The sequence below is a fragment of the Epinephelus lanceolatus genome, chromosome 22 (assembly GCF_041903045.1).
Source record: "Epinephelus lanceolatus isolate andai-2023 chromosome 22, ASM4190304v1, whole genome shotgun sequence".
In the NCBI taxonomy this organism is placed as follows: Eukaryota; Metazoa; Chordata; class Actinopteri; order Perciformes; family Serranidae; genus Epinephelus; species Epinephelus lanceolatus.
Window position 1 is genome coordinate 17774433 of NC_135755.1, and position 14316 is coordinate 17788748.

Genomic DNA, 14316 nt, shown 5'->3' on the forward strand with positions numbered 1-14316 from the left:
TTTTTAAATATTTTTGTCTTTTATTTTTAATATGAGAGCAGAAACAATTTATTTTGTAATTTCTTTATTTCCCAGTATCTTCATAGTTTTCCAAGATTGTTATAATCTTAAGACTGTCCAGTGAGTTTAGATTTACTCTCTTTATAAATAATTCAAGAAAGAGTTTGTTTCTTCTCTTCGTCAAGTAGAAAACATGTCCTTGAAACAGGATTACAGTAAAATGGAGAAATGAGAAAGGGCTGAACCCCGGTGTGTGACATTAGGTAGAAAATGCAGCCTCTGTTAGCTGCTCACATTCACTGTGAAGCTCAGAGGAGAGATGTGAGCATATTTTAATACAGTAACAAAGGACATAGAACATTTTAAGCTGCAACCCCCATCGTCAACAGAGATGCAAATCCTCTGCTTCTTTAAAAAATCTCCTTCCCTTACTGACAGTAAAGTTTCCCATAGGTTCATGTGTTTGTCCCTTACAGGAAACCATACAGGAAGCAAACGGACACAAAGTGTGTTTGCTGCAAGATGTTAGAAAAAAAACTGGTGCTACTTTTGGGTTTTGCCATTTCTGGCTAAATTATAGTGAAGTGTAGGATGGTGGTAAACATTTATTCATCGTCGTCATCATCGTCATCGTCGTCATCGTCGTCGTCATCATCATCATCATCGTCATCATCGTCATCGTCATCATCATCCTCGTCATCATCTTCATCGTCGTCATCATCGTCGTCATCATCATCGTCATCGTCGTCATCATCGTCATCATCGTCGTCGTCGTCATCGTCATCGTCCTCCTCCTCATCATCATCATCTGGATCGATCTTTCCAGACAGAACGTCCTCAATCCACTGCTCAAGCTCGTCAGCTGTGGGCATGTCATCCTGGTCGTCCATTTCCATCCAGACGCTGTCGGCCTGCCAACGATAGGCACACATAGATATTTACAAAATGCTAAAATTATTTACAATGCCCAATTTACAGCTCAAAAAATGGGGTGAAATATATAAAATACACTTTATTGTTGAAGTACAGTGAATTTTAAGCACAAGCTTTTATTTTGAAGTGCCATTTCCTGTAGTAGAGTGAAAGAATAACAGACAGCTAACAGAGACAACAAACTAGCTCCACAACATGGAGCAAGTATGACACTGAATATATTAAACAGCGTGGACCTTGAACTAATGACGTGAAGAAGCTGAGGATAAAACTGGGTTGGGTCTTTAGCATGGAATATGTTACAAAATGACTGGAAACTAACAGGGTTAATTTCTTTGAGCGCCTTTAAATCCAAACTGAGAATACTTGAGGCCAACTCCACTACATGTACTTGTTTTTCATAATCAGCTTATAAATTTAATACTTTTTTCTTTATTTGTTTGTGTTTTATCTGTGTAATTTGTAACTGTGTATTGTACTTGCTGCTGCCTATCTTGGCCAGGTCTCCCTTGAAAAGAGGTTGTTAATCTCAATGGGATCTTCCTGGTTAAATAAAGGTTGAATAAAAAATTAAAAATGACTGTGGAGAAATCTGGAGTACGTGGCTGGACCAGTTGGGAACCACTGATTTCGACCCTGTTTCCACCAAACACTTTCGGTATGGTACCTCTGGAACCAAAAGTGAACCCTTCAGACATGGTACCTAGACCCTAGGTCCTTTAAGTGTTTCCACCACAACCAGTGTTCTTAAATGTGGACAGGGTTGTTGTCACTCACTGCTCCATCCAGCACTCACTGTATTTCCTCCATTTCCAGCCAATGAGGCTGCACACCGACATTTTCAGAAAAAAAAAAATAGAACAGACAGAGTTGTTCTCATTGGGATATTTCAAAATAGTGGGTTTCTGCATTTAGTCCTTCTCAGGCAAACTGAGCCGGCCGGAGCCCACAGGAACAATGCTCCACAGCGCTTTTTTTTTTTTTCTCCGAGTGAGGACTACAATATATGCAGTTAACATAACCCAGTTGAAATTAATATTATTGTTTTTAAATGCTTTAAGATCCACTCATTACTAAAAGTGTCTGTCATCCAAGAGAGACAATAAAAACTAAAGTAGTGGTCAAAGTTGTCACAGTGAAATTTAAGGTGTGGGGATTGATTCACGTCACCTCAAACATTGAGTAACATTACATGTTAACGTTTCACCTTAAAAGTTGTCACCAGTCAGCCCAGTGAATTAAGTTATTTTTTCTCAGACTCAGACTCCTAATACGCAGGGTAATATCCTCTTATTCTCTCGGCCCCCAGGTCTCTGTTCAAAAACTACATACCCAGAACTAATAGAGTATTTCTCTGCAGGAAGTCCATGGATGTACAGTTATAGGAGTTACACTGCCAGTATCGGTGGATCCCCATGTGCTATGTTCAGACAGAGAACGCTTTTTGCCTGTATGCTTAGTTTGGTCTTTTTTGATTGAAGTTTGGTTTAGGTAGAAAAGGTTATGCTTGCTGGCGAGTGGGGCGTCTTCAGGTATAAACAGTATGCAACGTGACAATGTCCTCACATGTTTAAATGCCCGATGACACGTATTCTAATGAGAGGGCGGCTGGGCTCGAAAGGATAATTAAATCTTGATTGGATTGGATTGTTTGTAGTGTTTTTGTACTGTGTCAAATAGTTGAATAGTTTATAGTTGCTTGAGCATTTTGCTCAACTTTTTCAATCGGATGTTTGGCACAGAATCTGCAAGACTTAAATGCCATGGTGATCAGTAGGATCAAGGATCAGTATTAGTAGTCACTTGCCACTTCAAGAAAACTTGAAATACTTGAACATGTCTAACAATTACTTCACAAAATATCTTGAGATGGGAAGTTTTTGCTGTACTGAGCAACATTCCAAACAACCTGAAATCAGTTTTAATCCTAGGTTTGAGAGAAGTTGCTTACGTCTTCAACATCAACCACACCAATATGAGGTGAAGAGAGGTCAATGCGGAAGGTCTTCTCCCAGTAAGGCACCAGCTGGAAGAGAAATACAGACAGATGGTTAGGCTTATCCTGATACAAATATGAATGACATTCAGAGCAGTTGTTTTTATGTTTTCACAATGATCATTTTGGACATGGTAAACCTATTTTTTAGGAGATTTGAAAATAACTAGATTCTATTTTTTAAAGCAGTTACAAGAAACACAAGACAACTATAAGATGAACAGCATCAATGATTTTGAAGTATATAGATGCACAGTTTAAGTGTGGGGTATTCCTACCAGGGGGAAGTTGTCAGGGTCGATCCAGATGATGCTGAGGTTGGGGTTGTCAGTGTTCTCGCGTGCCACCTCCTTCAGGATTTCCAGGAATTCAAAACCGTCTAAAGAAAAGTTCAAATGTCAGGTACCCTAAAATATTAGCTTCATATTTGATTGTCAAACTGATCTCTATGTGGATTACATCAATGCTAGAATTGTAAATAAAGGTTGAATGTACCTGGGTCATCTTCCTCTGCAAAGGCAACAATGTGCTCTCCATCAATGTCATCCTCCTGTGAACACAAAAAGGTATATAAGACTGTTCTAGATTGACTGATAAGAAATGTAAGTTTTTATGGATAGAAATCATGAATACAGCTAAAAAAAATGTTGTTTTTTTTCATCAGATAAGAAAAAAAGATCTCTTACCCAAATCTCATACATGCTGTGAGGCTCAAGCTTCCTCAGAGTGGGCCTGAAACATTAAAGCATAAGGAAAAGTACTTGTTACACTCCAAAAACTTATAGGAAAATACTTATTGAATAAAATATTGTGCTTTTTGCCCATATATACATTCAAAAAAATTACTAATTTGTGTGTTTGAGTGTTTTCTCATCTGCCACCTCTATGGTCAAGATCTGGTTATGTTTACACAGAATGTGGTTTTAGGACTGGCATCATTCAGCCCGTTTGCCAGAGGAAAATGGAGAAACGAACAAACGGGAAAAGAAAGTTGTGTTTTAGGTCTCACACTTGGTTGTTTTGTTGCAACCCATCAGTGTTTTTGCAACGGCTTTTAGGCTCCAAACTAAGGTGTTTTGTAGCAACCTGTCAGCTTTTTAGGGTTTAAACATGGGTGTTTTGTAGCAACCTGTCTGTGTTTTTCCACTTTTTTTTAGGATCAAAAGCAGGTGTTTTGTAACAACCTGTCAGCTTGTATGGCTTCAAACCTATGTATTTTCCTGCAGCTCATCAGTGTTTTTCCATCAGCTTATTAGGCTCCAAACCTGGGTGTTTTGTAGCAACCTGTCAGCTTTTAGGCTTCAAACATTGGTGTTTTGCAGTGACCCAACCATGTTTTCTCATTAGCTTTTAAGCTTTCACAAGTGGGTGTTATATTGTAACCTATCCATGTTGTTCCATCTGCTTTTTAGCTTCCAAACATGGGTGTTTTGTAGCAATTTGTTTTATATTGGCTTTATAGACTCCAATCATAGCTGTTTTGCAGCATTTTTACCAAGACATTGCTGCTTTTCCTGCTGGGATTATGCCCCCAAAATCTTATATTATAAGCCAAAACATGATCTTTTCCCAACTATAACAAAGTGGTTTTTGGGCCTGTGCAGTAGTAGTGCAGTAAAAAGTACAATATTTCCTCCCAAATGTAGTGGTAGATAGTAGCATGGTATAGTACCTCAAAACATTTATGTACAATGTACTTGATTTCAGTCCACCACTGAAATTATGTAACCTAAAAAGGATTAAATGTTATTAGTGTTATTTTAGTATCACACAGGGTCTCACCTGTCATGCTGTTCAATGTATTCAACGAGCTCGGACTCGATGTAGGGCTTTCCTGGAATGGTGTCGGGTTCCTCCATGAAGGGCTCATAGAAGTCAACTTCATTCATCTTCAGCTTCAGCTTCTTGGCAATCTGAAATGATATTCATTTATATGACAATTAAAAGACAATTCAAAAATGTATTTTGGCAAACATGCGTAACATGAGTAGATGCTACAACATGTAAATTCAGTCAAAATATTCAAACAAATAATTTAAACCTTGGGATCAAATGTGGCAAAGAATTTGACGAAGGGGTGGAACTCCTCAGCGGCATCATCGTATTCAATGAAGTCTGGGTGGGAAACATAAGAGAAAACACAATATAAACTTTATTTGTGTGAAAAGTTGATTTAAAGAGCAATTGCATGTGATATGTTTGAGTCTTCAGATCATCATCCTCCACCTACGAGGGGATTTCTCGCTCTTGAAATAGCCAACCAGCTTGATGACCTCATCCATGTTGTGGAAACCCTTCAGCTCACGATCGTTGTCGATGATCTCCACAGGGTCTTCAATCACCTGGCAAGAGTTATTTATGTCAGTCCTGATATCTGAGTGACATAATTCCACAAGCGGTATGAGGCAGTTTGTTGCTTTGGGCTCAGTAAATCTATCATGTATAAGTTATCACAGAAACATAGTCTGAATTAAACCACAGTACTTGGCACTATCCGAGCGACTTACATCATAGAGGAACTCGACCAGGGTGTCGGAGGCCAGCTCTCCATCGTACTCAATGATCTCATTGTCGGCAAAGATGTAGATGCTCTCCACCTCATCCAGACCTGACAAGAGAAAGTTGCAGCGGTAAGCAATATTCATAACAGATAATAGAGATACAGGACTTTACATATATTTGCCGGCTTATATAGAAGACGCTTAGTTATTTAATTAGTTGGTAGCAGTTTATTTAGAACATGTATGTAGCAAATAAACAGAATAGTTACACAGTGGTAGACAGACGTGAAAAAAACAGGTTACTAAGGGAAGCATGAAAACTGAAAATAACATGATTTGATTTACATGTCCATAAAGGAGTGGGAGGAAGTACAAATGTATTTATTCCCATCCCTTCTCCATATATTAATAACAGTCAGCTTATTTAATAACCCTTTAAGACCTGAGCAAATGTCTTGATTTTTTTTTTAAACATGGGAGGAAGGCAATGAGCATCAAAAGGAGAAATGACAGAATAAATTAGCAAGAAATTAGTAAAAAAAAAAAAAAAAAGAATTAAAAACAAGAAAATTATTTTTAAAAAAGGGAAATAAAAATAGGGAAATGACCTGGAAATAGTGCTTAAAAATTAAAATAATTCTTTAGCATATTTTTAAAATGTAATAATAATTATAAATATAATTTTTCCCTAGATTTTTTCTTTTTTTCCTAGTTTTTTTTCCTTCTTAAATAATTGTATTAATTCAAATTTTTTTTGCACTTTGTGGAACATTTCTTACCAAGTTGCTCACTGCCGTTTTTCACATGTTTTTTAAAGTTACTGCACCAATTTGCTTAGGATTCAAAGATTTAAATACTTGCAAAACACGTCTAAAGCAGCACAAGAAATGTGACGTCACTCCAGGTTTCAAAGGGTTAAAAAAAAAAAATCTGTCTTTATATCCTTAATAATTAAGGATATAAAGAAAGGATTATTATTGTGAAACAACATCCTAAAAAAACTAATGCTTACACATAAATTATATGAAAATATCATGTTCAGAAGCAGAGCTATGAACTTCTTTGTGTGATGCTGTGACATAATGGCCCCAAATTTCAGGCCCTGAATGTACCTTGATCCACTAAGTTTATTATGGTATACTTTTAATATGTTATTTGGTTGTCCCAAGAGATCACAATTAGTGATAGCCAAATGAGGCCTCATGAACCACTGTCTTTATTTTCTGAAGCCACTAGATGGCGCTGTCTGTTCAACAAAGGTTTGAAAGCACACTTCATTGCCAGTCCTTCAGCCTTTATATTTAAACCAAGAGCGCCATCTGGTGGGGTCAGAAAATAAAGGAAGTGGTTCATGAGGCTTGATTTGGCCATCACTAATCACAATAAACCTTGAATGATTACTATTGCAATTTTCCCTGGGTCAAACCAGTCAATCAAAAGGAACTATGTGTATTATAAAAATATATATATAAGCACATTAGCATAGTATTAAATATGACAATATTTAACATATTTATATACCTAATTTTTCTTACACATAGTAAATACTGCCCATGATTTGGAGTTTACAGCTGCAGCACCTGTTGTCACAAAGCAGCTGTAATATCTTTGGTCAACACTTGAGGGCAGGCTTGTTTCATATATTGTCTATCACTCCCCTACTACAGTTTGAATCCCATTTGTTGTTACTTACACTTAGATCTTGAGTGAAACTTGCTTTTGTTTTGTCAGTTATGTGTTTATTTATTCATTAGTGATTATGGAGTAACACTGAACAGGTGTACTTTAAGTGTACATTAAATCTGGCCCCATACATCCTAATTGAACACTGACTGTATGACTGGAGACAGTTATAGTTTATTCAGCTCTTTGTTATTTACTGGTATAAAGAAGTACTTGTTAAATCTGCAGGAACTGCTGAGTAGCACTTAATCAGCCCTGGGAGAAACCATGAGAAAAGTGGTGAAGGAATGAGCTGATTTACACTGAGCCAGCGTTCTTCTTTCTGTTGGTGTCACCCACAATTAGGTTATGTTTTCACCAGCAAGGTCTCTGTCACCGATTGGCAAGCTTACCAAGCTTCTTGGCAACAGCAGAGTCCTTCTTTTCATCCACCAGGCCGAATCCAATGTCCTCATCGTCAAAATCGCCCAGAACTTGAGCTGCAAGCTGGACAGAGAGACACAGACAGAGAGAGACAGAGAGAAGTGGAGGAGTGAGGGGGATAAAGAGAAAGTTGTATTTAGTATCACATGTATTCTTGTTCTATCTCCGACTGATGTTAGCGATCCACTTATCTGTCCGTAATAGACATTCCCTAATCTCAGAACTCCACTGAAAACATACTTTCAGCTTCATTTACACGAGTAACCCCTTGACATTTCATCTTAATTTCAAGGCGTTAAAAGCAAAAGCTTTGGATTGCTGCCTTGCACTTTCTAAATCGGAGTGAAACCGAAGCCAACAATTGACAGCCCCCATAGCTGGCATGAGAGGAGCACAGACAGCGGGGTTTCCAGAAGAACAAGAGGGGCAGAACTTGAGCCAACTATGTCGTGGGGGAAGAGACGCTGCAACAGGTGTGGTGGAAAGAAGAGGAGCTCACACTTTGCAAAAGTAAAGCTGCTGCATACATGCGCATACATAAATATACAAGCAATAATAAACTGTATTTTTCACAGTTGTGAGCATATACAACTGTTTTCCAGTTTACATTTGCTTTCTGTTTGACTGCTTTAGTCTTGCAAAGGGATGATTGCCCCTTTTAAATGTGAGGTTACACCAAATGAAAGGAGTTAAAAGCATTATGTAGTGCCTTGCAAAGCAGCGTTGTGAAATAGATAACATTCATAAGCGGACAAATGCCTCAAAGCACCAGCACAAATACCTTTTGCTGTATGGTATCATATGTGCTATGTTGCTCTTCACAGGCAGTTTTTAATGCCATCCATTCTTTTGGTCTCCAGAGTCCTGAGACATTAGCTCATGGTTGGACACTGGGCCAATTTCTCTGTAATCTGGTTAGGAGTGTTGGCCTGTTTGCCCTGAAACACTAAAGCAAGATAATCGGCATGAAGCAGCTGATGGGAAAGGTTCCATTCAGGGTAAAGTTTCTTTTATTTTAAAGGATAAGTTCACCCAAATCAGAAAAGTTACATATTTTCTCACTGCTAGTTCTGTCTAGCCATGCAGATAGTTTAATCTGTTGATATTTTAAAGGAATAGTTTGGTATTTTGGGGAATACGCTTTAATGTCCACATAGTGGATGTTTGCCTAGTGGGCCAGACAACCGTCTCTGGCCGAAATCTATTAATTTCAACCCAAACCTTGATTTTGTTTCCCCTAACTTAATCAAAAAATACCTTTCTGGCAGGATGCCCTCTCTGCAGACTTCTCGCGGAACCATACTATTGTTCCGAAGGCCAAATTTCCGAAACCCCGTTTGTCAAAAAAAAAAAAAAGCTGAAAGCCCATTTCTCTGACAGTCCATTATCCGAAAAACAAATGCCCATCGCTCCAAAGTCCAGTTTTTCCAAAAACACACACTCCCTGCAGCTAGTTTTAGTTATCCAGTGGAGTTTGAGCCACTGAACCTGGGTAATATCAGCAACCCTTTGCGGCATTTCCTAGCTGCATTTGGAGCCCGCTCTCACTCAAAAGTCATTGAAATCCAGCATTTGGGCAGTGACTTGCATCATCAAAACCAACGGAAAAAGGTGTCATTTAACGTCGGCATGATACATGGCTGGTTGCCGTTATAGTTTAATGGTGCTAGGTGGCGTCCGGGAAAACGCTGCGAGACAAGGACGAAAGTTAAGGGTACTTGCTGTAGCTCTGGTTGAGGGTGAGAGGCTGTCAGTAAACAGTTTGGTGGGCACAGGGAAACTGAGATCTGCGTGGGTACATGAGACCCTAAAAAGGGGGTGGGTCATGGGGAGTACCACCAGTTGGTCCAGAAGCTTCTCCTCCATGATGGCCATTTCCAGGCATATTTTAGGATAGGGGCAGTTTGACAACTTGCTGTCTATCATTGGGCTTTATAGTAGTGATGGCCAAATGAGGAACCACTGTCTTTATTCTCTGAAGCCACTAGGTGGTGTTGTCTGTTCAAAAAAATGTTTGAAAGCACACTTCATTGCCAGTCCTTCAGCCTCCAATACAGCTATCTGATGGGGTCAGAAAATAAAGAAAGTGGTTCATGAGGCTTCATTTGGCCATCACTACTTTATAGCTCTGGGTATCCAGCAACCGCTACCACCAGTTTCTCCTCCATTGTTTACCAACTGTAAACTTGTCGTGACAACCACAGAAGACCCGCCGATTGGACAATGGGAAAAAAGATGACAACAAAACAGATGACGTGGGGCGTTTTTCCGCCCTGAGTTGAAGTTTTTTTTATCTCAAGCCAGGCGCCTGGAGAGCGCAGAAACGTAAGGCATGTTACAACGTAAAAACCGTAAGCAAAAAGCTTCATTCTCATTAAAAACAATAAGAAAAAGGCACCACCGGCTGCTAAAACGCTTTCTGTGTGATCCGGGCCTAATGGGGCTTTGGAATTTTGAACCTTTGGGAGAATGGGAAGTCCCTTTCCAACAGCAGTCTAAGACACTAAACTAAATGAATCTAACTGCATAATGGTTATAGCTGTCAATTTCTTGGTTAAGGTTGGGTGGAAAAAATCAGCAGTTGGGTTTCTGTCAGCAAGAGTGAGGCAAACTTTCCCAATGTGCCTGGTCTTTAGCTTCATATCAAAAGCACACACATGAACGTGGTATCAGTCATCATCTAACTTTTTGCAAGAAACTGAAGAGGCGTATTTCCCCAAAATGCTGAACTATCCCTTTAAGATATACATTTCTCTGAGTGATGTCCCACCACAGTACAATGGAAGTGAATGGGTTTATTTGAGCAACTTGTGCTCAGTTTCTCTAAAGTAATTTATCAATACTTTGAGCCACAAAAATGAAATAAAATTCACTTCTGTTGAAATGGGGTGATGGCAAAAATTCTACCTGCAAGTTACGACATTGCTAGTAAGTCAGGAAATTAAGTGATTTGGGTGACGTGACCCTTTCCTATCACGGATGGCTGCATAGATGACTGGGTGTGCGGGTGGATAGATGTTAAAGTTTGATTAATAGATTAGATGATAGCCATTTTGAAAAAACAAACAAACAAAAAAAACTCTGACTGAAAATATAGACCCAAACTGGCACAGCCCAAGCTGCTGCTGCTGCTGCTGAAAGCAGTTCAGTCTCTCTGTGACGTCTGGTTTGTTGCTTCATGTAATTTCATCTGCTTTTTAACAAAACTGCAGTCAAGGAGTGGAAGAGAACAATCAGCAGATACCGCAGCGGCAGAAGAATCTGTGTTTCGCAGCCCAGCTTTACAGGCACAAAAAGGCAGACCTTAACATACCTGAAAGATATTTGCTGCTTGACTTGTGATCAACTGCAAGAAGAGGTAACGCTTTAGGGCAAAGCACAATAGTCACAGCCTCCAGGTTTACAACAAATGGGAGTGGCCTTCACAGGAGACAAAATAGGTCCAAACTTAAACACTGAGATTGTGATCGGACAACTAAAGCCCCATTCACAAACCACCATTGGTAGCACTTGATTTTAAGCCAATGTATTAAGCATTTAAGCACTGTAACAAGAAACTATTTGTTTCAACTTTAAAAAAAAAAATGTTTGGGCTGCCTTAAAATTTTAGGTTGACGATGCAGTGGTTAACATTGTGGTTAATAACATGGTTCCTGGTTCAGACCTAGAGTGGGGGAGCCCCTCTGTGTGGAGTTTGCATGTTCTCCCTGTGTCATTGTGAGTTTTCTCTGGGTACTCCAGCTTCCTCCCACAGTCCAAAGACAAGCAGGTTAATTGGTGACTCTAAATTGTCCATAGGTGTGAATGTGAGTGTGAATGGTTGTCTGTCTCTATGTGTCAGCCCTGTGATAGTCTGGTGACCTGTCCAGGGTGTACCCTGCCTCTCACCCAGTGTCAACTGGGATAGGCTCCAGCTAGTGATGGCCAAATGAGGCCTCATGAACCACTGTCTTTATTCTCTGAAGCAACTAGGTGGTGTTGTCTGTTCAAAAAAAGGTTTGAAAGCACACTTCATTGCCAGTCCTTCAGCCTTTATCTTTAAACCAAGAGCGCCATGTATATGTGTACATATATATATATATATATATATATATATATATATATATATATATATATATATATATATGTGTGTATATATATATATATATATATATATATATATATATATATATATATATATATATATATATATATATATATATATATATATGTATATGTGTGTATATATATATATATATATGTGTGTATATATATATATATATGTGTATATATATATATATGTATATATGTGTACATATATATATACAGTACAGGCCAAAAGTTTGGACACACCTTCTCATTCAATGCGTTTTCTTTATTTTCATGACTATTTACATTGTAGATTCTCACTGAAGGCATCAAAACTATGAATGAACACATGTGGAGTTATGTACTTAACAAAAAAAGGTGAAATAACTGAAAACATGTTTTATATTCTAGTTTCTTCAAAATAGCCACCCTTTGCTCTGATTACTGCTTTGCACACTCTTGGCATTCTCTCCATGAGCTTCAAGAGGTAGTCACCTGAAATGGTTTCCACTTCACAGGTGTGCCTTATCAGGGTTAATTAGTGGAATTTCTTGCTTTATCAATGGGGTTGGGACCATCAGTTGTGTTGTGCAGAAGTCAGGTTAATACACAGCCGACAGCCCTATTGGACAACTGTTAAAATTCATATTATGGCAAGAACCAATCAGCTAACTAAAGAAAAACGAGTGGCCATCATTACTTTAAGAAATGAAGGTCAGTCAGTCCGGAAAATTGAAAAAACTTTACATGTGTCCCCAAGTGGAGTCGCAAAAACCATCAAGCGCTACAACGAAACTGGCACACATGAGGACCAACCCAGGAAAGGAAGACCAAGAGTCACCTCTGCTTCTGAGGATAAGTTCATCCAAGTCACCAGCCTCAGAAATCGCAAGTTAACAGCAGCTCAGATCAGAGACCAGATGAATGCCACACAGAGTTCTAGCAGCAGACCCATCTCTAGAACAACTGTTAAGAGGAGACTGCGCCAATCAGGCCTTCATGGTCAAATAGCTGCTAGGAAACCACTGCTAAGGAGAGGCAACAAGCAGAAGAGATTTGTTTGGGCCAAGAAACACAAGGAATGGACATTAGACCAGTGGAAATCTGTGCTTTGGTCTGATGAGTCCAAATTTGAGATCTTTGGTTCCAACCGCCGTGTCTTTGTGAGACGCAGAAAAGGTGAACGGATGGATTCCACATGCCTGGTTCCCACTGTGAAGCACGGAGGAGGAGGTGTGATGGTGTGGGGGTGTTTTGCTGGTGACACTGTTGGGGATTTATTCAAAATTGAAGGCACACTGAACCAGCATGGCTACCACAGCATCCTGCAGCGACATGCCATCCCATCCGGTTTGCGTTTAGTTGGACGATCATTTATTTTTCAACAGGACAATGACCCCAAACACACCTCCAGGCTGTGTAAGGGCTATTTGACCAAGAAGGAGAGTGATGGAGTGCTGCGGCAGATGACCTGGCCTCCACAGTCACCGGACCTGAACCCAATTGAGATGGTTTGGGGTGAGCTGGACCGAAGAGTGAAGGCAAAGGGGCCAACAAGTGCTAAACACCTCTGGGAACTCCTTCAAGACTGTTGGAAAACCATTTCAGGTGACTACCTCTTGAAGCTCATGGAGAGAATGCCAAGAGTGTGCAAAGCAGTAATCAGAGCAAAGGGTGGCTATTTTGAAGAAACTAGAATATAAAACATGTTTTCAGTTAATTAACTTTTTTTTGTTAAGTACATAACTCCACATGTGTTCATTCATAGTTTTGATGCCTTCAGTGAGAATCTACAATGTAAATAGTCATGAAAATAAAGAAAACGCATTGAATGAGAAGGTGTGTCCAAACTTTTGGCCTGTACTGTATATATATATATATATATATATATATATATATATATATATATGTACATATATATATATATATATATATGTACATATATATATATATATATATATATATATATATATATATGTACACATATATACATGTACATATATATGTATATATATATATATATGTATATATATATATATACATATATATATATATATATATATATATATATATATATATATATATATATGTACATATATATATGTATATATATATATGTATATATATATATATATATATGTATATATATATATATATATATATATATATATATATATGTACATATATATATATATATTTATTTAATTTTATTTATTTATTTATTGTTAATAATCCTGTTTATTTGAACTATATATTTGTAAATAATCTTGTTAGATTTCTTAGATTTTCACTTAATTTTCTACTCTTGTAAGGTGCACCTGTAACACAAAAGATTTCCCCTCGGGGATCAGTAAAGTATTTCTGATTCTGATTCTGAATGAATTTGAAAAGAAAGGTTGAATCATTATAAAATTACCTCAACTTGTCTTTTTGAATTCAGTCAATGTAATATTTTAAGGCAGCCCATATATTGACTTTTATAAGTTGAAAAAAATGGCATCACATTAAACAGTATACATATATTAAATAATAACTTTTAGCACACTTAGCCATTTTAACTTATATTATTATTCTGTTATAATTATTACTGTGTTTTACTGTATTGTCAAGCATTATATGTTTATACAGTAGCTTCCACTTATGGATGCAAGTGTATAAACTTATATCTGACTAAATGTGACTAAATCTAAATGTTAATATACTATTTATAAA

The 14316-nt window shown here is 38.0% G+C and overlaps 1 protein-coding gene across 2 annotated transcripts in view; it reads right to left on the reverse strand.

Annotated features, from left to right (window-relative positions):
• The window catches only part of casq1b (calsequestrin 1b), a 44851-nt gene continuing 30535 nt past the window's right edge, over nucleotides 1–14316 (reverse strand). The window contains exons 2-12 of one of the 2 annotated variants that reach the window (XM_033651648.2): nucleotides 10850–10882; nucleotides 7506–7599; nucleotides 5437–5537; nucleotides 5160–5271; nucleotides 4971–5044; nucleotides 4712–4842; nucleotides 3616–3661; nucleotides 3425–3479; nucleotides 3208–3308; nucleotides 2885–2959; nucleotides 1–911 (exon numbers count right to left, since the gene is read on the reverse strand). In XM_033651648.2, the coding sequence (XP_033507539.2) occupies nucleotides 606–911; nucleotides 2885–2959; nucleotides 3208–3308; nucleotides 3425–3479; nucleotides 3616–3661; nucleotides 4712–4842; nucleotides 4971–5044; nucleotides 5160–5271; nucleotides 5437–5537; nucleotides 7506–7599; nucleotides 10850–10882 (1128 nt within the window). In that variant the 3' untranslated portion in view covers nucleotides 1–605. The remainder of the gene's footprint in view (nucleotides 912–2884; nucleotides 2960–3207; nucleotides 3309–3424; nucleotides 3480–3615; nucleotides 3662–4711; nucleotides 4843–4970; nucleotides 5045–5159; nucleotides 5272–5436; nucleotides 5538–7505; nucleotides 7600–10849; nucleotides 10883–14316) is intronic. The other variant, XM_033651650.2, reaches the window with a different exon arrangement.